Here is a 27099-nt window from a genome sequence, read left to right on the forward strand (position 1 = left end):
TTTTTTAACTGAAATACTAGGCTAATTAAAAAAAACATAAGGAGTTTCTGTCATTTACAGAGTTGTCAGAAGCAGACATGTTCAGTTGTAGAAGTTGAAAATTTGTATTTTGTGTTTCTTTATCTGTTTTACTTCTATTTTTGAAAGATGTGTCTAGGTGTTTTAACTGCTACTTAATAATAATAATTCATACTTTATACGAAGTATCTCAGAAGAGTTTTAATACCATTGTGTCACATACTATAACTAGATCATAAAAAGAACTATTATGGCCAAAAGTAAACCATTAGCAAAAAGTACTTATCAAAAAGTAGGAGTTATGAGTCTGTCACAAGATAGCAATTGGCTTAGAAATTTATTTATTTTTAAAATTAATTAATGATTTTGAAATATACTGTTGTTCAGACATTTAAAAAAATCTTGATTTTAAAGAAAGGACCATGCAAAAAGGACCAATAGATACATTAGAGATGTCAACAGGGCCATAAAGCATGTTATTAAGACTGTCTTCACTTTTTTTTTCCACGTAGCAAAAACTCTTATTGAAACTAACTTTGTCATAACTATTTTGAAAGGATAATCACTGAGAATTTTTAGAAAATATCAATAGATAATGTTTTCTACACTTTCTATTACCTTCAAATACCTGTGTCCTCTTGAAAAGGAAAGCATTTAATTGATGATATATTTGAAGTTGTGTAAACTTTGATAAGGTGTGCCCTTCTAACTTTCTTGCATGCAAATGCAAGTTTCATATAATAGCTTATTAACAATATTACGGAAGTCGAGTAGGAATCACATAAAGAAACATAATTTGATACTGTGACTGCTTACCAATGTTAATATAATGCACTTACTTGGGTTTTAACATTACTTGGAGACTTAACTAGAAATTAAATATATAAACAGGCCTCCCAGGGAAGTGGTTGAGTCACCATCCCTGGAGGTATTTAAAAGACATGTAGATGTGGCACTCAGGGACATGTTTAGTGGTGGACTTGGCAGTGCCAGGTTCACACTTGGACTTGATGATCTTAAAGGTCTTTTCCAACCTAAACGATTCTATGATTCTAATATTAGTTTGTGACTTAAATAGAAAGCTAGTTAAGCTAATTTATGACTGTGGTTTTTTAAAATTGCTATACTCAAATTTTAAGACAAGGCAGTATTTGAGCTTAAATTATTTATTGAGACCTTAAAAAAAAGGAAGTAGAGATACTTAAATATATTGCCGTTTCAACTGGGATTTCCTGAAAAAGGTGGAATTAATAACCATCAAGAAGGAAGAAAAATTACAATCACATTGCATGCATCAGAATAGCTTGCATGCTCATAAGCCAAAACTGCCAACCAATGCAACCCATAAAGCTACTGAGTTGATAAAGGATAACAACAGTCAATTTCAAATCCAGTGAAGACTGTCAGAAGATTTTTCCTCCTGGCATAAAGTCACAGAAAAGGATTATAAATCTCTGATTTGAATGAGCAGTGCACTCTCTTCTCATCCCTAACTACACTGCTCATCACAGACTCTTACATCCAATTGAGCTGTCTACATAATCGAGAGAGAGATGGAAGGGACATCCAGGATTGTCAAGCCCTGTAATGTAACAGCCATACAACTACATTAAAAAACAAACAAACAAAACCCACACAAAACCACAAACAAACAAACAAAAAAACCCAACCGAACAACCACACAAAACATACTTCGATATGTAGGAGATTAGATTATCAAGACATGCCAGAGTTTACACCTTTTATTTTTCTTAAAATTACTCCCATGAACACTGCAACTGAAAACAGTAACACATTTTCAGAACTGTAAAATGGTTAAAATTATGTATTTCTGTGGAAGAGAATGTTACATGTCACCTAAAATAAAAGTGAATTTTATAACTGGCAAAATGGATTTGGTGGTCTTTCATCACCAATAACATGGGCATACAGTTTGCAAATGACCTCTCCTGCCTAGGTTACAAGGGAATCAGTATACACAGGTTTTCTCTGCAAGAAATGTATCTCCTTAATTCTTCTGTAGTACATGACAACCTTTGTAATGAGGTACGCAGGCCATATGAGCGTAGCAGTTACAGAAGTCTGGCTGACATCTCCTTTACTAATGGAGCTGGGAAATCACCTATTACGTTGCAGATCTACAAAACTGCATTAGTAATGAGAGAAATAGTAGTGTTTAGTCTTGGATTTAGTTAACATTCATTGGTTTGCCTATTTGAAGCAATATCCTTGAATGGCTGCTTCTGAATAACTGACTTGGGTAGCTACTTTATCTTCGTAAGACTTATTTCAAACTGTTCTCCTGCATCTATTTAAAAACTATTTTAACTGCGACATACCAAACAGGAACCACTAGCCTCTAAATAAAATTATTTAAGTTATTTTTAGTACCCATGTTTCACCAAAGGAATGTTGCCACTATAAATCTTTACAAGGAGACTAACGAAACTGAAGCAGACTCCATGCTATTATGACTGACTGCCCCAAATATTTAAGCCTTGTTAAATTCAACCTTAATTCTGCAAAAGCAGCACAGTACAAGTCTTGTATTGAAGTGTGTCTTCTTTAGAAGAGACTAGACTGTTATTCCCTACTCAAGTTCTCCAGGGTACTCAAGATTTTGTAGACCTCTATGTATCACATCCCCTTCTCAGTTCTCTTAGTAGACTGAAATCTTCATCTATTTAGTCTTTACTCTCAGAGATACCAGGTTCATGTATTTGATTATCCACATTACTTTCCTCTTCAAGTTTTCTAGTTTTATTACATCCTTTGTGACACTAAGGGACTAGAACTGCAGTCTACCCTTGATGCAGATGTATTGTTCAAATACTGTTGAGCACTGAAATGGTATTTTCATGGGATTATCTGTGGTAACTCCAAGATCTTGTTACTCAACGGTATTAGTCAACTGTATATGTGTATGTGCATTAAAGACTGTCTTCTCCCATGTTCATAACTCAAAATTCAGTGTAGATGACTAATCTACAATTTTAAAATCCAGTCAAATATAGCATGACTGGAGTATGAGCTAATAGTGTAAAATCCTTCTGCAACTGTTAGTCTCAAGCTGTTTAGCACAAAGTTTGCAGAATACTGATGGTATTAAAGCCAGATATTTTAAATAAATTGTTTAAAATGCAACAATTTTTTGGTCTTAATTTTCTATCTCTAATTAAAACAAAAACGAGACTGAAATCCTGGCAAGTATTAAAATCAATCAGTATTGTCTTGTAAAAAAACTGAAAACCTGGGAAAAGTTTTGAGGGGAAATTATAGCTATCGTGGGAAATACCCATTACTGAGTAGGTATTTATTTTTCCCTTAAACAGCAATATTTTAAATGGAACTATCAGCAACAATGTTGAGAACAGACCATATCTCTGTTCACATAATTCTACATATTGAAAATAAAAGAATCAATAGGTATAATACTCTCTAGCACATTATTTGTAACATGAGTTCATTTTTGTTTCTTACTCCTATTGGGTGACTGAGTAGTCTTCAGTAAAATGAAAACACACTCCACTAACGCCATAAGCTGCTGAAAGACAATGAAACCCCACAGTATTTCCTTAATGTAATGTGTGGCTCCAAAAGTACAGGTTGTGCTATTTTTACATTCAATTACTAGCATACAACAATAGCAACAAAAATCAAATAAAATCACAACTGTTAGAAACATGATAATTTGAAACATATAAACATAGGCAAAATCTATAGTAGTAAATCAAATGTGCCTGAAACTTATTCTACCTGGCACAGAAAAGACTGCATCCATGTTATGAAACTTTCTAAACCTTTTAAAACAGGGTAGCCACACACAGCAGATTTATGAAAAGTGTCTTGTGCTAAGTCTCAAACACAGTCAAAGAATTGTTTGGGAGAAAACTACTTGATGTTAGTCAAAAGCATGCCAGGAACCATTCTAACAATTTCACAGTATAGAATATTATGTTCTGTTGCCTGAGAACATTCCTTGTCATTGTTTGACTAGAGTAAAAATCGTCTTTGGAATATTTCCAGGTCCCCATTTTCCACTTCTCTTAATACTCAAAGAACCTTCTTCTCCAGGCCTCTTGGCTAGCCTATTCACAGAGTCAATAGCATCAGATGGGAAAGGTATCAGAAGTGCTGCTTCAATGCCTCACCACCTTCCACTGTTTCAAGTGTGCGGTTAGCCATCAAAACACATGACAAACTGGCAAAAGTAAACTCTGCTGTTTCACATACATTTTACTATAAGAGAAATGACTGTGTTGTTTGTAAGTTTAAAAAAGTTTCGAGAAATGTACTCTCATCACATGAATCAAGGCATATTAGAGTGGAGCAGGCAAGCAGTCTGCTACAAATTACAAAGTAACCTCATAAACACAGTATGATGCTCACTAACAAAGGTGTTCTTTTTGTATTTTCAATAAATACTTTATTCCTTAATGCTGGAGGAGACAGTCTCACCCAAATTCTGTGGAAAATCCCTTTTTTTGAGAGAATGGTGTCAAGGAAAGGTATTTCTTATCCTTGTTATCACAATGTACTTCACACCATCTTCTATTCCCCTTTCTTTGTGATGCCACTTGTAATGGTTCCTTTTCATACCAGGTCCCCTCAATACTTGGGGCAGAGGGTGGGGGGGACGGACCCAGAAGTTTCTTTCAGCTGCTGGTTTTCTTCCCTAGTCAGAAATATTATGCATTTGATTTGAGAGACAGGGAGCCTTATCTGCCTCTAATGTTAATTCCTCTAGCTTGCCCCTACCCTCCTACAAGACACAAGCTTCAGCTTGAGTAAAACATCCCAGCATGCAGATGGACTAACCACACTATGCTCCTCAATCCACTATATAGAAATTCTAGAGAAAACCTCATATAGATATCAGCAGTGACCACATTTTATTAAGTGGTTATTATCCTAAAACTATACTTTCAGGTACTTAATTTACTAACTAACTTAATGAAGATGACCCAAGACATGTCTCAAGACATATTCAAAAGTCAAATCATTTTTACATTTCCATATGTGATAGAAACTATTCAGTGCCTTCCTAAACTTTCACAAAAAGTCTGAAAAATTGGCTTGCTCTCTGCTATTTTCTCTTTAATTTTGTTTCACTTTTAAACCTATTTTGACCAAAAGATTAATTTTTTACATGCTTAGATTCATTCATATGCATAAGTTTTCTTTTCTAGTGTTACAGGGAAGGAATCAAATCACTCTTCCAGTGCTGTGCAATTTAATCAGCAGCCTGGCAAAATGGGAAAAGAACTGCAAAATACAGATGTGCTTACAATATCAAACAGTAAAGATGGTTCAATACACAATGAAAGAATCTGATCACAAAAAACATGAATAAGAGCCAGATATGTGGAACTACAAAAAAAAAAAAAGTCCACTGGACGAAATGTCAGATTACAAATATGATCACATTTAAATTTCAACCATCAAAGATTTTCAGTAGGTAATTCAGAACTATTAAAATATATAGTAGTAAAATAGAAAGAAAAAGAAAGAAATGCTTATTAAATTACAAACATTCTTGAGAATCCATCAAAAGTATAACTAAATCTCTCAATGAGTAGGTTTTGGGTTGCATGGAGGGTGGAGGATTGGGCATAATCCTCCAACTAGTGAACAGAGCTCCTGAGGCTTTATAAGAAATTTTCAGTTCAAGCCACACTTCCAAACCTGAACTAGGCCAGTTATAGAAAACTTACTTGACAAAAAGTATTTTAAAGACAGTTTCATTTTTTATTAACTATTTAAATGACATCACTTCCCAAGACAATTCAAGTAATTCTGGAAGTACCAAAACTAATCAAACAAGTTTCCTATGCATTTTTAACTAATGGATCCTTCCTGTGTGGATACTTTGGTGCCTAAAGAAGGGCAAGTGCAAACTTCAGTCTTTTCCAGTTGATGCACTAAGAGTTTCTTGCCTTTACCTTCCCCACTTATTTCCATAAAAAAATCTGCAGTAAGAAAATGTTAAACTGATGAAGCTGTAGAAAAGAATGTAACAAGGTAACAATAACCATCTGCTAGATGCTACATTTTTAGGCCTTACTAAGGCCTGTCAGTAAACCTGAATCTGAGACAGAATCTATTAATTGTTCTGTTCAATGACTTCCCCTTCGATATAGACAACCACATGACTATCATTATCTCCTTTCAATTCTGTTGACCCCTAGTGGCACCGATTCCTTTATAATTAAGCGAGTGAGTGTATGTAAGTCAAATGATTGAAGTTTAACCAAATCAATAATAGACATAATTGTCAAGTTTAAGACAACTAGAAGACATAGCCAAGTCAATACTATGAATTCATAAGCATAAATCTTGACTGGAGCTATACTAAGTAAGCAAGTAGCACTTGTGGCCAGGAACACATCTCAGTTAAGCTTAAGGATATGGCCTTTTTCAACCGTTTGCCTTGCCAGTATCTAATCTTGCCTTTGTCATTCCAAGATGAGACTATCAAAGTGTGCTATTCCTGGGTCTACTTCTTAAATCTATTCAGACACTAAAACTGGCATTCATGAAATTTTTCTCCTTGAGTAAGTGAATTATCAGGATTCTATGTATTTGGAGTAAATGCCAGAAAGCTTTCAAATAAACTTAAGGATGCTGAGTCTACCACAGGAAAACTGAAGTACTACAAGGTCTGCCCATTAAAGAAATCATCTCTTCTCCCAGAACAGTGCCCATACAGACAGATAGATGAAGTCCTTCAGCTAGTGTTCTCCTTCCCAATGCAAAAAGTAAATGCTGATGGAGAATATTCTATGAGATTTTTTTGCACTCTGGAATTAACTTTTGCCTTTGTTTCAAATTAGTTTGAATTTATCATCACCAGCAGCACACTACAACTGCCACAACACACTACAATTTGTTTCTCATGAGTGAAGTGGAATAACTGGGAAAAGATATAACACATTAGATTTGAATTACTGAAGGATACAAGTTTACACTTTTCAAGACTTACAGTTGTGAAGGGTACATCCCTTTGAACATATGCAGAGTGCCCAGAGCCTTTTTTGTTGTTGTTGTCATTTTAGCATGAGTACTTTTATTAAAGATATATATCATTAATTATTAATGGAAGGGAAAGAGAGAGGACTTAATACACCTTAAGACCGAAAAATTTAAGTGACACATTAAATCACCAAAAATACTGGGAAATCCAGAAACCTCAGAATAAAGTCTTGTAAGCAACTTTCTTTTCTTTGCATACATACACAACCCCCACTAAATAGTATGAATATGGCAAATTACGACTATTATAATTGATGATGTTGTTGAGTACTTAGTAACCTTTCTTATCTGCTTATATTTTTCCTCTTCAAAGTTGAACAAAATGGTTTGATTTTTTTAAAAAATTGGAGGCAAAAATATTCTGCTATTGGGAGACTGCGTGCTGAATCACAAACTTCCTAAAATAAATAGAACAAAAATAAATGGAATAAAAAAAAAAAAAAAAAAGGAAAGGGGAAGAAAACAAACTGCTGCCTTTATAATAATTTACTCACTCTACCACTTCCAGAATACACAGTACTACAGAAGCCCTTGTCTGACTTCTCCTGCACATTCTCTTCAATCATTTGATAACGAACATCTCTGAAAATAAGGTCTTTTGCTTAGATGTAAGCTTCTAGCTTTTAAGTGTTGCCCTAACTACAGGGAACTAGCTAAATGTAGCCTCATTAAATCAAATTTATGGTAATGCCATCCAAATGAAGTAGCAGTCATCACTATTCACAATCATTCAGCTAAATGATTTCCCAGGAAGATGTCCCAAAATAATGCAGCTGTCACTGCTCAACAGTGACAGCTTTCTGTACCAGAAAGAAAACTATTCGGTACTTTTATTCTTCACCAAAAAAAAAAAATTACAAATATGTTCCAGATAGTTCTTTTTGGCATGCAGCTGGGGGGCAAGGGTTGTTGAATTTTTTATTTTATTTTATTTTTTAATACAGTTATATTATGAATAGAGGCATATATGTGTAATTTCAGACCATGGGCTGCTTTACATTGCATACTCACAGTCAGCCCTGTACTCTTCAAAATCCTGAAACCCACGTGAGAAAATAAGTCAACTTGACTTCCAAATGTGTAGTCACAGACATATTCCAGTTTTGGATCATTACGTGCAACAATCATTCAAGACAAGAGATATTTTAATCTTTAGAAGGGCTCCAAAAGCTTATGTCTGGCTTACAGGCTTGTAGGCAAGAGATTACATCCTCGGGTTTTTTCAGACAGAAGAATGAGAATTAAAAGGAAGAGAGAGATGGTAGAAATTGTGTATGTGAATGACCCATCTCAAAGACTGTAACTATTCATGAGAAAGAATATTTTCTATCTTTGAAGAGTTGGCTAGGTTTCCACCCCAACTTTGGGCAACGTTGCACACATTGAGATTTACGATGCCTTGGAGTTTGAATCTTTTATATGAATGATGGTAATAGTATACACCTAGAGGTAAACGATCATCCATAAACACATGTAGGCACTAAACCATCCTAGCCACAGTTTCTTGCTACAGTGTAATTTTTCTGATTTTTTTTTGGTCTTTTAGCAAACAACCTCCAAAGAAACAAAAGTAGTCATGGAGTAAGGGACAAAGTGCAGTCAAAGATCAAAACCAGAATATAAAAAGGAGCGAGAAATGGCAAATACACAGAGAAATGGCCTCTAGTTATCTTAGCAGGACTAGTATTTTCACAAATGAAACACGGAAGAACTGGTAAAAGGCAAAGCCATTAAATTAAATGTCCAACAAATTTTAAATTTGTCAAGTCTAGAGAAGATTGTCATGAATTCCAGAAGAAACTAACCAAAGTGAGCAGGACTCATGACAAGTGAAATTTTGTATTGATAACTAAATTTAAAGTAAGCATAGTGGAAGAAAAAATATTCAGGTTTCAAAATTCAGCTGAATTAAAAATCTTGGGCATCATTTTCAATAGCTTCATAGTGACATGAACTAAAGGGAGACCTATTATTAGCTAAGTAATACCTTAGACTGCATAAAAAACAAGATAAGAAGAAAACATATTTTGGTGCTATTCTATAAATCAATAGTCTATTGTCATTTGTCAACTAGTGGATGCTCACTTCTAATAGCCTGGTGAAGAATTAGTGTTAAGGAAAGACATAAGGAAGAAAAAAATTAAAGGTGGTATAAATTCTCACACATGAAGAATGATTGAAAATTTTAGGTATGTTTAGCCTGAAAAGAGATTAATAAAAAGACACATAGTAAGTATATGAAAGAGAATAGTTTAGTGAGAGAAGGTTCATCGCATATTCCTATTTCACATTTTAGTACAACAAAAACTGAGCACCCAATACAGCTAAAATGTTTCAACTAACCTTATAATTCTATAAAAGATATATAGAATAAACAGTGTAATATTATTTGTTCATAAAATACCCAAATACTTTTTAATGTGTTGCTGCATATTTGCTAAACCCAAGAATTTAGTACTATTTTTGATGACCTGCACAGTTATAATGCTAAAAATATCAACATTTACCAAAGCTAGAATTACATTTTTTGGAAAATATGTATCACCATTCTTCAACTTAAACCTCAAAGACTAAGGAAACACATGTCCCTTGTGCATAGTTTCTAGATCCTTCCATGTGAAACAATCATATGGAATTTGATGTGCAGCAGTAATACATTTATGTGTTTCTAATTTCTATAATCTACCAGTGATGACTTATTAAAAACAAAAAAAGATGTAATTTCCTCTGTAATACAGGAAATACTAGAACTTTAAAAAAATAAAAGAAAAAAAAGGAGGGAAATACTCATTTTCTTATGTGTTTCTCAGTGTTACAAGATGAATCCATAATGATTAATTTTATATTTTAAATGCATAGATATGAAAAAATGCTCAGTTTTTCCCATGACAGAAATTTTATTACTGATTCCTTTTTAACAAATTAATACATAAAACAGAAACAAGAATGGCCTGTATGATGGAAATTGAGCCAAGTATGCTAGACCTAATTCTATTTCTGAACCTAATGCCACAACTTTCTGTAAATCTCCTGCTCATGCTCATCATCAGGTTTCCTTCTCAAGATAATGAGAATACAGATAGTTACCTTTCTTGGAAGTGCTTGAGGCTATAATACACTTTCTAAAAGGCTTTAACTAGTTATGCTACAAATATGAAATATTAGGATTCTATATGTGCTGTGACTTGGCTCTGGTTTCATTCTTAATATTGTTTCTACATTTTTTTTTAAATGAGAATAAGTTACCTCTATAGAGAGAAAGCCCTTTATCGTAGACTATACGCATCTAAATAAATTTTAGGAGGAGCTAATTGGGCTCCTAGCTCTTCACTCAGTAAGTAAATTTATTTCAAATTCACTAGAAAACAATGTAAGCATTTATTTAATACTTCAATTTTGAGCTTCTGTTCTCCTAAACTCCTTTTACTTTTGTTATTCATTGTACATACTTGGAGGTCTTAGCCTTGAACTGAGGCCCTGAACACTGTAAAACATACAATAGGAAGACAAACACTCTCCAGAAACATATACATGCTTAGATAAGACAACAAATGGAAACAGTGAAAGAAGAGAAGAAGGTAGAGAAAGGCCACATTTATCAGCATGAAAAGTAGTTACAGTACACCATTGCCAAACAGTGACATCAAAAATGAAAGAATTCATTTTGAATTTCATTTCATCAAAAATGAAAGAATTCATTCAGAGGAACAGTTCTCAAGAAAGAGTTGAAGGAAGACAATAAAGTGATGTCTCCTGCATAATTTACAGGGAGTTTTTTCCACAAAGGGTGTCTTTATTTATCTAACAAGCAACAAATACACAGCTTGGTCACAGAAGAGAAGGTTCCAATAGCTGAACTGTGAAATAATGAAAATCTGAGAAACAAATTCAGCTATTTACATAGAGAAAAGATCAGACATTAGGGGTGACCATACAAAACAGAGCGGTGAGGTGCACACATGCAAGGAAAACCAAACCAAATACAAATAAAAAAGACTACATCAAATATCTTTTTGCTCACTATATAAATAGCTGTATGCATTCATACATGAAAAGTCCCAAAACCTTCAGATCAAGTTTTGTTTAAATTTTACAGACATACACAAGCACATATATTAAAAAGGCTTTATGCAATCACAAATATGAGCATCCATGAGAAGTCTCACACAACTGTTGAAACAGTCTAGGACTAGACAATATACTATACAAGCACTTCCATTTTCCATACTCATATTTCTAATAATGGGCTGCTTGTTCAGAAGTTTCATACAAGGACTTTCATATTTTTATTTTTAAGACTGTGTAAACATATGTATGCATTCTGATATTCTAAAGAACCAAAAATAGAAACCAGAGACTTATCTTTTATGAAGAATCCAAACAGGTAAGTACAGCCCAGTGAAAACCATGGATGCAAAAAACAAACAAACAAAAAAACCAACAAAAACCCAAAAAACAAAGATTTGCTTGAAATGCTATCATCCCATATACATATGAAATAATGTTTGAAACAACGTTCTGATTTATTTTGTATGTAATTCATTCATGTACAAATATTCCCTTAAAACTGTCATGTAATTACTCTATGACAAGGGTATAGCTAAGTAATATAAATATATATATATATATATAAATAAAATGTTTACCTTGATTTAAAAGCCCTACCCTCTTACCTGTAGATAAGTTATTCTCCTCTGTACCAAATCTGTTAGATCTTTGGCCTCTTTTTCTCGCCAGTCTCCTGCTCCATCTGTTTGACTGAGGTAGTACAAGTCGGTCATTATTGACCTGTAAATAGCAATGGAAAACAATCTTAAAAAAATGGGAAACAATCTTAACATTACTAAATTGGAGGATTAGACGAAATCAAAGACAAATTAAACAGATACTTCAATTATAGCCTCAAAACCAGTTTCTTCATGCCACCTCCTACTCCACAATCCAAACAGTAGCCAAGAAAGACTGACGGTGTCCTCCATTTAACATATGTTCCATGCTCATGAGTAATTATAGTATTAAACAGGAGATGGGTTAGAAAAACTGCTATAAAGCATTTGTTTCTGGTATGTGCTAAAGGAAACTAAAAAGAAAGAATAGTTCCAGTGGCTAGATACATTATCCAGTGGCCCCAGATGAAAGTGCAATAGTGATTCCTACAGCAGCTTCTATTATAATGCATTGTTACTTTGCCTCCTACAATCATCTTACTATGCCTGTATAGAATATAATATTACAAATGTCTTCAGCACAGGTACAACAGTAATCCTTCTATCTTTATTACTGAAAACTAACTACAGAATATTATTACAAGGTTTAGTAAACAGTATTTTCTATGGCATGTAGCTCCTTTTGACTCTGGAAGAAGGAAGTGTTCTGCCTGCTTAGAATGACTGTGTGCTACCAATACTCAAATGGAAAAAAAATTAAAAATTCAAAACAGACTCATGGCCATATTACAAGTCTAGACTACAAAACATTAATTTTGAGCCACTATCAAATATTAAATTGAGGTTATCTAAGACACTAGAGATCCTGTTCTTAGGGTTATCACATTTCAGTGGCCAACTAAGAGGATAAAGAACTTCGTGTCATGAGAAGAAAAATTGTATGTGAAACTTATTTTCTGAGATTAGCCAGGAATTTTGTGAAAAACAGCCCAAACAGTTACATCCAGGAAAATATTTTTTTCTCTCTCTGTGGCTTTTGGGAGGAAATACAAAACTAGAGCCAAACTATTCAAAATATTTGTAAAGACATTAATGGCTATTCTACAAGTAACAGGTAGCCCAATTCAGAACCAATAATTTCAGAGCTGGCTTCATAGACTACAAATGTTTAAAGTCGTTAAACATTTCTCCATAACAATGCTAAAGTTTTAAGTTTGAACCACTTTTCTTAATTCTTTCATCTGAACTTCAGATGTTGCAATTTATTGCCTGAAATTCTTGATAAGCCACAATTTTGATCACTAGGAAGAGATGCAACAGAACAAAGGCAGAGAAATTTGGGAGGTGACAAAAAAAGATTCTGTCTGGGACAGACAAGCATATTTCCTAACAATCTTTGAAGTGGTCTTGTCAGTGAAGTAATACAAGACACCACTGTTGGCAGCACTTGTTAGTACTGGAACCACAAACCTAGTTAGCTAAGGCTATCTCTTGTAAATAAGCTTAGCAAGTGAGAGAAGAGCAGATAACATATCTCTATTAGGTAACTATTTCCAGTGACACAATATTTAAGTGGCAAATATTGAGATCAAATTGAGACAGAGCTATCTTTATCAGCAGAGCTATCAGACAACCTTCTCTCACTAATAACTGGATTTATGGATCCATATCTTTCCCTTCTCATACACTCATTCTGGTTTTCATACCCATACTTCTACACAGGATAACAGTGACACTGACTTACTATATCATCTACTGTTGCTGTATTAAACTTTATACCCAAATTGTTCAGCAGCAGTAATGTTCACCTCCTGCCAATCAATTGGAAGTACCATATTTACATTCTAATCTCAAACTATATAAGCTGGATTTTCTTTTACAAGGTAACAGCTTGAAACACCCTACTCTGGCTTTGTACGAAAAATAAACAATTTACAGTATTATCAGGTAACCAGTTTCATATCACTAACATTTAAAGATGCATAACACTCAAAATAACATGCAAACACAGTTTAGGGACAATTAGAACAGAATTAATGATGCAATAGATCTCATACAGTGGATTATATACAAATAACTGAACAAGATAAAAAGTCTGCTTCTCTTGAAGCAGTGTGTTCCAATTTATAGAAAGCATTACAGGCTAGTAGGCAAATTGAAAAATGAAACCCATGCATTTTCTTGGGACTTTAAACATATTTTTCTTCCCAATCAGGATACAACCATGCTGTATGTTTAAAGAAAAACTATAAATTTGAGGTCTAAACATTAAAAAAAAAAATAATCATTTATTTCTGTGCTATCATTAAAAGCAGCTGTGCAACCACAGCCACATTTAAAACAATTTTCAAATGCTCTCTTTCACTGGCCTTAAAGAAGTCTTTTCTGTACTTGTGATGTAAGTAATCTGCATGCTCTCCTTTTACTTTATAGAAATATATTTCTATTAAATTTTGGCATAAGATAACTGAAAATACAAAGCCTATCAATGAAAAAAAAAAGTTTTCCCTCTCAGCAGTTAAGTAATTTTTCCCATTTCTAAGGAAAAAAAGTGTTGTCCAAATTTTATTTTTTATATTGTTGGCCACGGTGACCATGACAAAGCAAAGGCAGTAGGTAAGTTTAAATAATCAGCCTTACAGATGAAATATAATTATTTTCCATCATTTCTGAGGTAAGAGGAATGATGAGAGAGTCTCTACACAACTGCAGTGACTCAACACTTTAGGGAAAGACAGCTTTGCTCAGTACAAACCATAAAAAATATCAAATAATTTGTGGGAAATTTTATTAATTCATGCAAGAGTTTTCAGATAGTATCCACGGTCTTTTTTTAAAAAATTTACTCTTATAAAACTCTGAAGTAAATCAGGAACTGAAAAATTCACAGGTGCTATCACAGAAATTATGATAGGGTAGTGCAATTTTAACACACTTTCAGTCAGAGACCTTCTTTCTTTGATAGTTCCTGCTGCGAAATGTGCATTTTTTAGGTTTACATCTGCTAGGTTCTTTTGAGTGTGGCAGACCATCATGATGGCTTATTAAAACAGATTTAGAAGAGAGACAGACTAATACCAAAGACCAGAGTCAGGCTCCATGTGGAGAGCTAAAACGTAGATGGACTGGTGATCCATGAGCCCAAGATAGCTAAGTGCAGACAAAAGATGAGCCTGCACAGGATTATTAGAGGCTATTGTGGGTGGTAAAATGGCAGAAAGAATTTCAGACAGTGGCATTGCAGATATTTAGGAAGTCAAACATGGTCTTTCATTATGTTACTGACCAACAATATCAATTCATTGTTGTTATTTTTGTTCAAATCATAAATTAAATCATGGAGCTGCTCTTAAAAGCATTTTGCTCCTGGAAAACAGAATGGAGTAAAGAATCTGGCTATGTATTTCATCTGAATTTGATTGTCACAAATGAAAGAGGGGAGGGCGGGCATTTTTAACACATTTTTAAAGATCAGTGTAGACATTTATTCCAGTCATGTGACAAAATTACATTTAAACCTCCTAGAAACTTTACATCAACAAATAAAAACTCAAAGAAAAAAATTGTGATGTGTTCCAAAGTCAAAGGAAATAATGTGAAAATATGACCAAACACCATGCATCAAACCTTGGCCAGCTACCACAAAATCCCTGATGACAGCTGTTCCCCAGGAGGAGGAGGAGGAATGAAACTAAGTCAGTAACAGCCACTTCGCAAACAATGCAACGCCAACACAGGAAACAACCATGACAACTAGAAGATTAATCTGCTCTTTTTTGTTAACTCTATATCAAATAGTCTTTCCATTGTTAAGATGAAGTTACTCTCAACAACTCTCTTCCCTACAGCAACTACAAGAATACAATTACACATTCCATAATGCAGGAAACTCTGCATTGGGCTACATTTTCTTAAACAGACTCAGTAGTGAAATACTGGACAAAAACATCTGCCAAGACTGGCATTCTCCGGGAGAAAATGTACACAACCTCTAGGACACAGCCAAGAAATAGTGATTAAAGCATCCAACAAGAGAAGTGCCCTCATAGTAGTAGTAGTAGTCCATTTGCATAACAGCATCAAGAACAAAGAACTCTAATACTACTTATCCAGAGCCACAGAAACTGTCTTTAAGTCTACCATCTCTTAGAAAGCAAATCTCCTCTGTGACACAACAGGCTTTCCTCACAAACAAAAAAAATAAATATTAGCCACTTTCCTTACATAGCTATCTCATCATTTGATCATTACCCACCCCTTTATCTGCTTTCCCAAATAAAGAGGGCATTACAAGCTGCCTTAAGTAATTATAATTAACAGTAATCTAATCCAAATATTAATTATAATATATATTAAAACATCTAAGATATATGTTTATATATATATATAAAATAAATAATGCCAGCTTCACATGCAATGTTCGATTTATCTAAGATAGATAGGTAACAATTTTTTAAGACATCACCATCAACAAAAGGGCATTTGGCAACTTGTTAAATCCCTTAAAAAAAATCAACAAGTCCACATATACTTTAAAAAAATAAAAATAAAAACCACCCAGCAATAAAAAAAAAAAAACCTAAACACCAAAAAGCTCTCAGAGTGAATGAGAGCATCTGATTTGCTCATTCTAAACTTATGTTATGTTTCTTTGGGGAGAAGAGACCAGATGGACTGTGTGGAGGGGAAAAAGAGACGGCTCCTTCCCTCGGGAGCTACTGTACATCCTAAGGGAAAAGAACACCCCAGAGACAGCAGTGCATCACAGGCCAAAGGATGCGCACACAAGGAGCTGGGAGGTTTCCTGCATCTCAGGCAGCAAGACTGGAAGATTAAAGGGAAAGAAGCAGACAGCCTGACCTCAAAGGTGAAAGAACAAACGTCCTCAGAACTAGAGGATGCAACACAACATAATTTTATTGCCCAAAGCCAATGTTGTAAATATACCAAGAACACAGGCTGAATATTGTACAAACATTTTTGTGTCTGTTTTGTCTTATGCAATTGCTTTGAATTTCCATATTGTAAAAAAATTGTCTATATTTTAATTTTAATAATAATTAAATAGTTTAAATAACTATTTAATAAAATAGTTTCTGGCTGTTTGGTTTTAGCTTAAACGACTTTAGTCTTCTTTGCGGACCTCACCACACAGGAAGGTCTACACAGATCTACTACTAAGACCCAACAGACTCCAGGACATTCTACTTTTGATAACCAGTGTGTCAGTCTGAAGAATACTTTTATTCAACAAGAAAATTCTTAAATAAAGAAAAAAAAAAAGAGCAGCTGTGATTGCTTGCGTTATATACAAACTTCTTCCAGTACCACAGTGGTTTCACACTTCTACAGTGGGATTCATCTCGTAACTTCCAGAGGTCTACAGTGCAGATTCTACTTTTATTATCCAATACAAAGGAGCATGCATTTCTAGTGTGGATTTCATCTCATCCTGAAGTACAGATGGATGTGAAGATAAGGCTGGCAGAAATAGAGAAACTTGCAAGGTGGGCTTAATGAATTAATAGTCATTGGTGTAGGAAAGAAAGGAGTAAGAAAAGGATTCGTCCTGGGAGGCAGGGACATAAAAACCTTCTGGCATTAAACACACAACATTATTCAAGGTTCCACTGTGGCAACTGCCTGATGTTATCCTGGCTATATAAACAGAGCAGTAATGTGTACACAAGTGATTTTGTTCCCATGACAGAGATCAGTAAGTCTGGCATTAGACTACTTGCTCCAGTTTTGGCACAGATAGTTTAAAAGGTAAATCAAGAATCAATGACCTGAAGTTCAAGAAACCCAAATGGAAATAACTTCTCTGGAGAATAAGTATTTTTGAGTAGAGGTAACTATTGAAACAATCTGTCCAGGGAAGTGGCAGCTTCTCTGTCAGTTGACTGTTTCAGTGAAGATCTCAAGCCTTTTGGAAACTTCTGCTGCAGCAAGCACTACTTTTATTTCAGTCAAACATACATAATTGCACTCAGCAGAGAAATAATTGGATGAAATGTAAAGGTCTATTTTATACAGATAATAACTCTCGATAATTGAATAGTCCCTTCTCACTTTAAACTCCATCAATCTGTGACAAACTGGGTTTTGGAATTGTGGAAGATTAAATTACAAAATTTAATTTGCCCACATTAATAATCAAATTCATACTGTTTTTAAACAATGTTTTAAATAATGTTTACATTATTCCCAAAGAATTGAAAATTCTTACTATTTTTTCCTTTTATTTTGGTATTGTTTTCAAAGGCTCATGCTTTACTACTGATGTTCAGACATGCAGATCTCAGCTTTTTGAGGAAAGAGATACTTGTTTAAGGTGGTATATTTAGTTAATTCAACTATTTTCTTATGACTGTTTACTAATGAGACACAAATTGCCATTGCAATCCTGTTGGGAATAGAGTTATAAATATAATAGGCTTACAAACAGATTTTACTGAATTTTTAACACTTCCCGGATTAATTTTGTTCAGCGTGAACAAAACTCATACAGAACGTTTTCGTATAATACAAAAGGTACTTCAACAATGGGGAGGCCAGAAGATCAACAACAACTGAAAATATAATTCCAACACATCTTTGAACAACGTAATAATGATAGTATAATTAAAGGTCCTTTCTATCTGAAATATTCTATTAAATTCTAATTACAAAAAGAAGTGATTTTTCAGAATGACAATTAATCCTGATACTAAGATATTACCCAATTTTAAAGTAATTCCAATTACATAATATCCCAATGATCAATGTAACTTATATTCTAGTATTTATGAAAGGCACAATCAGATACCTAAAATAAATATTTTTAAGGTTTTTTAGTGGTTTTGTTATATGTACAAGTAGGCACATACGTGCATATATATATAGATAGATGCAACTTAAAAGCAACAACTGGCATCCAGGACCCAGGTCTTCTGATAACAAAAATGACAATATGACAAGTTAAAGGGTCATACTCTAAGCTGCAGTGACATAAGCTGGATATATACTTTATGTGCCATGAAATACAAGTAATAATTTTATGTTCATGCTTCAGACATGATATGTTAGTCCACATACCAGTAATTTACCCTAAGAGATTTTTAAGCAGTATATCAGTAGTTTACTTAACTCAATCCATAATCGTTACAACATATATACAGAATCATCTATTACAAGTACCTTTCCTGATGACCCAAATCAGACAGAAATTCATCAATGCGTCTTTGCAGTTCACTTCCTTCTAGATTTTTCAACTTCTTCAATTCACTCTGGAGGAAAAACCAAAGTTCCTTAGCCCCATTTTCAATCCTCCTCCTCAATATTTCATGGTCTTTTTCAAGGCCTCCTATTTAAAAAAAAAAAAAAAAAAAAAAAAAAAAAAAAAAAAAAAAAAGCATCAGCACTTTTTTAACAAACTAATACATTTGTGGCACTGAATACCAAAACTTGTTTTAGAAGTAAAAGAAAACTTATCTACCAACCGTCTCCTGTCCGCTTCTTATAGTTTTCTATCTGTTCTTTGGCCTTTAAAAGTTGCTCCTCTAAAGCATGTACCTTTCCTGCAGCTGGTCCCTGATCAATGGGACCATCTGGTATCCTAAGATATAGAAAATAAAGAAATTATACGATTTATAAATATAATTATTATTTGGTAAATTATTTGCATTAACAATTCAGTTCTCCTCCCATTTTTGTTCCATACTGTTTTGCTGACAAATCCTCTTGGCATTTTCTTAAAGCCAGAAGAAATTAAACTTATTAACATAAATAAAGATTTTAAAACTTCAATCCCATAGGAGAAAAACAGTACATAACACAGCTGCAGCACACAGATTCAAACTGGGGTTAAACTGTGCTGTTTACAAGACTTCCACTCATTGAGAAGACCAATCCTAGACTCTACTTGTGAAAGCAGTATTGGCAGCAGCTTAACTCATTTCCTGTGAAAAACTGGAAAACCATGACCATTTGTTGGACTGACTGGCACACAAGCAAAGCCTAATCGAGGGATGTGCCTTCACAAGACTTAAGTTCTGGCTACTTTTTATATTCACACATGAAATACATTCTGGTCTTGAATGCTGGCCATATATTCTTAGAGGACCGGAGCTCCAGCACTGGAACTCCACTTTTAAGTTAAGTCGTCCTGCATATTGGCACAAGATGATTTCAATGTATTTTCTGGACTCAGAAAAAGAACCTAGCTTCTTAAATGTACCATCATGATAATTTTTTATGACAAGTCTGGCATTCTAAACTGCTGGTCACCTAAAACAACACTAGAAACTGTAACATCCATCTGTGAAATCTCTGCTATATGAGCACAGGAGAAGTATGGAAATATGTATCCTGAAATCTATGAGCCATAAATCAGCCCTGAGGGTACTACTGAGGTTTGCTTATCATCTCAACTCGAATCCACATATTAATAAACTGACATTATTAAAGTATAGAAATTAGATGCTATCTTCTATTTGCCTCGCAAATTAAAAATTAATGCAGGGAAAATAAAAACCCCTTTCACCTCCAGAGAAGTGACACTTCTGGTGGATCCAAGGGTTAAAAATTATTCCACCTTTTATAAGACTTTTGTAAGAGCGGACTCTGAAAAGGAAAAAAGGAAGCAGATGTGTAATGAATTCTTGAGAACTGTAAAGAATACAGAATTCTTGCAGGTCATGAAGATGATTCTTCATTCATAATGGAATATGAGCGTAAAAAGAAAGGGATATTCTCTCCACACACACATACACAGAGTTTCAAGGTACCATACGGGAAGACCCCTTGCCAGATGAAAGATGCCTCTAGCATAGAGAAAATAGTGGTTAGAGGGGGTATCTTCACCCTAAACCAGAAATGACAGCATTCTAAAGATCCTACTGAGATGTCATTAACTTTAATGTCTCTCAGATCTGGATAACTAAATACCAATAAAAATTTAGGAACTGATGAAAAGTCCATTTTCACTGGAACATTTGAAGAGAATAAATACCTAACGTGAGCATCAGAAAGGTGTATCACACAAAGCATAGCATTTAAGCCCCTTTTTTCAGAGGGGGTGGAAGAGGTGGAAGAAGAAGCTACTTAGCCTGACAGAAATTTAGTAAAAAAATTCTGCACTCTTAAAGCTCCCTATTGAGAGCAAATTAGGGATAATTAAATTATTGCAAAATATTTGTGTTTTAAAGCTACCATGACAAATAAAAATGAATTATCAATAACTACTCATATATCCGGGTTTTTATGCACTGAGGGAACAAGCATGACAAAACTGAGGAAAATATTCTAATCTTAAACATGTGCACTCCCTAAATATAGTCCCTCTGTATGAACAATCCATTTGTGAATTTTTTTCTACAACAAATGCACAGTATGATATTATACTGAGGTAGGTACTGTATTGCCACGTACAAGACAATACAAACAAACCTTTAAAAAGCATACTGAAACATATTTAAGCTCTTGCACTAGTTTAAAAGCACAAGGTTGAAATGTTTTTGTGATCTGTCAAGTTGGTATCACAATTTGGATTGTGACAGGACAACTAACCACAGAGAAAAATGTAATGGCTTATCTTGTATAAGTCACATTCCCTAAAGGTAGAACTCGTGAAGAACAATAAGGTAAAAGGATAGGAAATCTTCGGACAGCCCACACATCCTCTGAACATAAGGAAAGTCTGTTAACGTAGCAATTACAGAATCCTACAGGATGGTTGTGGATGATATGGAAGAAGCACAATAATTCTGACCATTTGATATAATTGAGATTTTATAAAAGAAAAATAGATGCCATTTAACATTCAACTTGCTTTGGCATACTGCAATAAAAATGTTTACTACACTTAGGTTGTTAGATGCAAGGAGCTACGATGGGGGTGGGGGGCATTCTCCTAAGCTAGTAGTTTGGACTTTTAAAAATCACATCATTTTAGGATAAAGCTAAAATAACTTATTCTTTTTGCAATTTTGTCTCTATATCTGTTACCTCATCAGACTTGGAATTGCTGTCTTCCTCACTTTCATCCAGACTCAAAATTAAGGGAAAGGTTCTTCTCTGCAACCAGCACAGCTTGCTTGTTACTGCCCTCTACAAGTACATCAACTGAGTTGGAGATAAGGCAACATTTGAGGGAAAAGTGTTTGAATTAAAATCCTTATCTATACTCATGGCATCATCTACGCAGATAACTTCTAGTGTAGAAAATCCTAGGAATAACACATACTTATGAATAAGAATTCCTGTTGAAAAACATATACATAAGTTTTCATACCGAAGTCAGTCCTGACAACTGACTTGTTCCTTAAAATTTGAGAAGTAAGTTTGAAGTAAGTTTATCTAAACCATGATGATTCTAATCCAGTAAAAGAACATGTCAGTAAGCATCTAGAAAAGAATATCCTTCACTTATTGCTATGACAACATTGTAAACTAAGTTATAAATACAAAATGAACAAAATTATAATCCACTTACATGGGTAGCCATGATAATACACCAAATAGTGGATTTGTTTGAATTATTTTTCTCAATAATTACAAGGTATGATTTTTGCATGCTGTTTCCTACCATTTTATAGTAAATATAAATTACCTTTTCCATAACGAACTCATAAATAAAGATATTACTGTGTAACTTTAAACATCAAAAAGATTATGTTGTAAAGATAACCCGTTTCTGCTTTGTCCCTTGTTTAGTAATCCAGCTATGCTTAAAGAGAGAAAAAAGAATTCTGTGTACATCATCCATATCACTGAGGCCATTTTCTCATCACCTTCAGGTAACATAGAGGGGCAACAGCAAAGTAGCAATCTCTAATCTGAATCTCTGAAGGCAAAAAGAACCACTCAAAAATTAATTGCAGTGACATTCAATTTAGCTGGAAGAACTGCCATACTGTGTAAAAGAATTGTAAAAAAATGTTTAAACAAAAAAAAAATTATAAAACCCATTCTAACGTTTTCCTATTTCGAAGTTATTTATTTAAAAGGTTACACTATCAGCAAAAGGAAAAATGTAAGATTTCCTAAGTTCACTCTCAAATATTTTCTCATTCATTCATTTATATCTTTCTGAGTTCTTTGTATGGAGCTGGAAGGTTTATAACTAATTAAAACCACATTATGATTGCCTTTTCTTCTTTCACTTTTTATCCAGTTCCTTTCAATGCTTACTACAGGCTTACTGGGCCCAACAACTGCCCAGAGTAATTGATAGAAGTACTTTAATAGATTCGCTTATGATTAATTGATCCTGAGTTTAGATTCTATCCCAGCCTCAGCAGCAACTACATTAAAGCAACTACGGTGTTCTTTCAAAATTAAAATCCTACCTCTTCTTTCCAAAGCTACACTCAGGACTATGAAAATAATGTCTAGAAATACTGATGCTTAGTTTTAGTTGTTTGATTACACTTTGCCCTTTTCCGCTCCTGTTCTACTTTATAATACATGATCCTATTCAGATAAGAAACAGGTTATCGTATTTATTAAAAGAATTGCAGGTTCTACAAAATGTAGTATTTAATAGACTCTAGGAAGTAAATATATACAGAATGTGATGTATTAGTAATATCAACACAATATGGATACATTTAACAAGATGCTCTATTTCCCTGAAGAGAACTCTGAAATTACTGGTTCCTATACTGCCAGGCTTATCGTCCAGGAGAGGATACCACTAATATACAATAAAAGATAAAAATTTCTATAAAAATAAAGACTATCACCCACCAAGACACAAAGGAGCACATGAATACTATGAAACACTAGTGTATTGCAAAAAAGTAAGTCTAGGACACAGATGAAGGCATACACACAACTTTTCCAGTTTCCATTTAAGGAAATCAGACATTACAAAAGTAGTAATTTTAAGCTCTCCTCCTCCTAAAAGCCTTATATCATCTAGATGCAGCAGTGACAGCCTTTAGCAGTCATATCATAATCCTACTAGTAAATAAAATGTTCAGATAAAACTACATTACAGGCAAACAATGAAACAACATTATGTAATATTTTTATTTGATTATTACTCCCTATCGAGTTCCCCTTAAATAACCACAAAAATTGTAGTAAGTATTTCCCTTTTTGCTGCAAGACCTACTGTATCTGTAATAAGTGTTCTTGAAAGGGCTCTTCCAATTCTACTGGATATAGAATAGTAAAATAACAATCTATTAAAAAACCTCAGTTTTATTACGATTTTGCACTAATGGGACCTAGGCTGCCTCTAAAATCAACCCAGATTTGCTCACACAATATTGTTTATAAACATGTAAGGACTATGGTAACTCTCCAAATTTCACAATACCACAGTATTCATGCACATAATTTCTAGAACTCAGGCAACACAAAACATCTTTCAATCCATTTTTCTTCTGCATCATTAATATACACCTGTGCCTCTGTATAGCCCCCAAGTCAGGTTTTTACAAAGCATCATATTGGCAAAAGAAAAACTAAAGTAACTTCTCACCTAAGGCTTTCCAAATGCACTGTAAAAAGGAAGTGGTGCCTGAAGTCATTTCAAGTCATCAGAAGTGCACAACAAAAGTGTACTCAGTTCCTAAAGGAATATTTTTATTTCGGGCAATTTTCAAAAAGATGTGACTGTTCCAACTTGCACTATTGCAAAGGTACATATTAAAAAAAAAAAAGTATCTCAAAATAACCGCACCAAAAATCCTTACAAAAATATGAACTATTCTTAACCAATATGGGTAATAAATTACAAATACTAAAAATAATAATAATAATAAATCAGAAGAACATGATGTAGTTTGTGAAATCAAACATACAGATGTTGGGGAAAACAAAACAAAACAAAACCAAAACAAAACAAAACGAGCCTCAAACAGACCTCCTACTGCCCTAAAACCTTAATTCTACTCCTCACGCATCCTGTGTGAAAAGAAGCAACCAGGAGAAAAATCACAACATCAAATATGATTTAAGTATCATACAGCAAAAAAGGGCTAAACAACATTTAATAAGCTTTGTCACAGATATGATATTTCTCAACTTTTGAATGGTTGATTTTGGATGCACATAAGGTGTGTTTCATAAGGCATGTTTTTGGTTTTCTTTTGTTGTTGTTGTCATCTTTGGGGATGAGGAGCTGCTACATAAATTGGCAGCAAAAGAGCATTCAAATCTCAGAGTGGAAAGATCACTTCTTGTCGTTGTACGCTGGCCTTCATGGATGGCTGGATGAAACTAAGCACTGTCCAGCTCCTATTTTCAACCATACCAGAGGACTGACACTTTTATCAGGTGAGAAGGAAGTCAGAGAAGTCACAAGAACCCATTATTATAGGAAATGCTAGGCAATTGAAATGTATCGTATGGAAATGTATTTTACCATATAACTAAGGGCCCGATGTAACTGAAGATGAAATACCAGTTTTCTGTAACTTCAAAATGGAAATTGTTACAACTTATAATTTTATTAAACTTCTGAATTCTTGTAACCATACCTGCTTTCTGTCCCTTCCTATCTGCCCTAACTAGCTATTTACTAATGGCACAGCTAGATACTATGGTAATTTTCTACCATTCACAAAGCTCCTTTGCCCACTAAGATAAATTATGTTAACTTGGAGGTTTTACCATCCAAAAGTTTTATCTAAGTATGTCAAAATATTTTAACTAGTGTAGTTATCAGATGCCTGTTTATTGTTACAATTTTCCAGGTAGGCACTCTCATCTTGTTTAAAATCCTACCAAAGTAACCTTCAGCTAGAGTTATTATTGAAATATGCTTAAATTCACGCATTAGCTTAACCCTGTTGCGTGCCATAATATAGTCTATATCTTCACTGCAAAAAGTGTGCTTCTTTTCTGTTGGAATAAAAAACCCCTCTAGTTCACTAGATATAAAAATCTTAGTGGAGAAGGGCAGCAAAAACAAGTTTTTACCTCAGTGTAACAAAATCCAACTTGGCAATAGGGTTTACCTTTATGAGCTACACTGATGTAAAAACTGTCATCTTAACCACTCAGATTTCACAGCCAGTATCAGTAATTAAAGTTTTCAGTACAAAAACAAAACTTCTGACAATTAAATCATATTCAAATAATAGTTCCAGCCTTTCTGCCTTTGATCAGTAAAGCCCAAAACAAATTATGTCTTCAGTTTAAGATGTTAACTGGAGCAAAAGTAATCTTTTCTGTCTAATTCTAATTCAATTTCTGAAGTTAAGAGGTGTTTTGTTTCTTTAATGTATGTTCATAGCAGCAGTGATCTCTTCCAGGGCACAGATACCGATTCCAGGGACTGTTGGCTACTGCCTCATTTTAAATAGCCATATTGCTATAAAACTGTAAATGGGACTGTTTTAAAGTAACAGTTATTTTTAACAGCACTTGTTCTAGCTGGCAAACAAAGAAATGAAATACAGAAATTCTAGATCACATTTATGATTTAATACTTTAATGATGCAGGTTGACCAGGATATTTCTCAAACCTATCTGTGAAGTTTCCACAAAAACAGTATAATGCGTTTTTCCCAATAAAAATAATGAAAAGGCTCTACATTGTGATACATCACTTCCCTCAAATCTAGTACTTCACCAATGTCAGATCACTTCCAGCGAAAAACTACACCTGAATACCTTCCAGTCCCAAGCTGGCTCATTTCTGGCCACTACTGACTACTGAATCTGGAGATGCATTGCTGTTCAAATTGGCATTTAAAGTCATTTTAGGCTTTCTCATGCAAGAGTTTCAGATTCTCCTGTGGTTACATACAACCACTTTGAAGAAAGGTCTCAGAAATATTTTTCAGCAACGTATTCACACAAAAGAAGCTGAACAGAGTCCAGTTAAGACAGTTTTGGATCACCTAATCTAATTCTAGAAACTTGCAGCAATTAACTGAAGTATAGAGAAGGAATGTTGGGATGTTCTAACATGTTTATATTAGAACTAAACTAACGTTTTTATTTCTATAAATAATGGAAAATTATCCACAGTATAAGCGATTATTTAAAACTTGGCCACTGAAAGTGTAATATTTGTCTGAATATGGATAGGTTAGGGAAACAGAGAAAGGTGCTCAGAAAAACCATCACTGCCTAAAATATAGCTTAGCCTGTATCTATGTATCTCCTGTATCTACTGCCTCCTTCTTGAGAGGAAAAGAGTACCCCATCATCAGTAAAATCAAGAACATTTACCCTCTTCTAGTCACTGCGTAATTTGAACTGGCCATATTTCAATGACTGTGCAATACATCACATTACCATTTATTCAAATCAGCCAAACATGGGGGGCTGAAAGCATGGAGGGTGGTAATCTTTAAATTTAAGGCCAAATACTTCCCCCTCTGAGGCAAGGAACCCTAAGGTTGACTATTATTGTCTAATATTAAAGGAATTTAAAGAT

General features: G+C 34.1%; 1 protein-coding gene across 7 annotated transcripts in view; it reads right to left on the reverse strand.

Moving 5' to 3' along the window:
- Positions 1–27099, reverse strand: part of FUT8 (fucosyltransferase 8) — a 140926-nt gene that overhangs the window by 44986 nt on the left and 68841 nt on the right. For 5 of the 7 annotated variants that reach the window (XR_012775897.1, XR_012775898.1, XM_075502570.1 and 2 more), the window contains 3 exons: positions 19199–19314; positions 18897–19062; positions 11724–11838 (listed from right to left, as the gene is read on the reverse strand). Coding sequence is in view for 5 of the 7 variants with exons in the window: in XM_075502570.1 (XP_075358685.1) it covers positions 11724–11838; positions 18897–19062; positions 19199–19314 (397 nt within the window). In the remaining 2 variants the exon portion in view is untranslated. Of the gene's footprint in view, positions 1–11723; positions 11839–18896; positions 19063–19198; positions 19315–21704; positions 21822–27099 lie in introns of all 7 variants that reach the window. The other 2 variants (XM_075502574.1, XM_075502575.1) reach the window with 2 other exon arrangements.

Source organism: Mycteria americana, chromosome 5 (genome assembly GCF_035582795.1).
Source record: "Mycteria americana isolate JAX WOST 10 ecotype Jacksonville Zoo and Gardens chromosome 5, USCA_MyAme_1.0, whole genome shotgun sequence".
NCBI lineage: Eukaryota > Metazoa > Chordata > Aves > Ciconiiformes > Ciconiidae > Mycteria > Mycteria americana.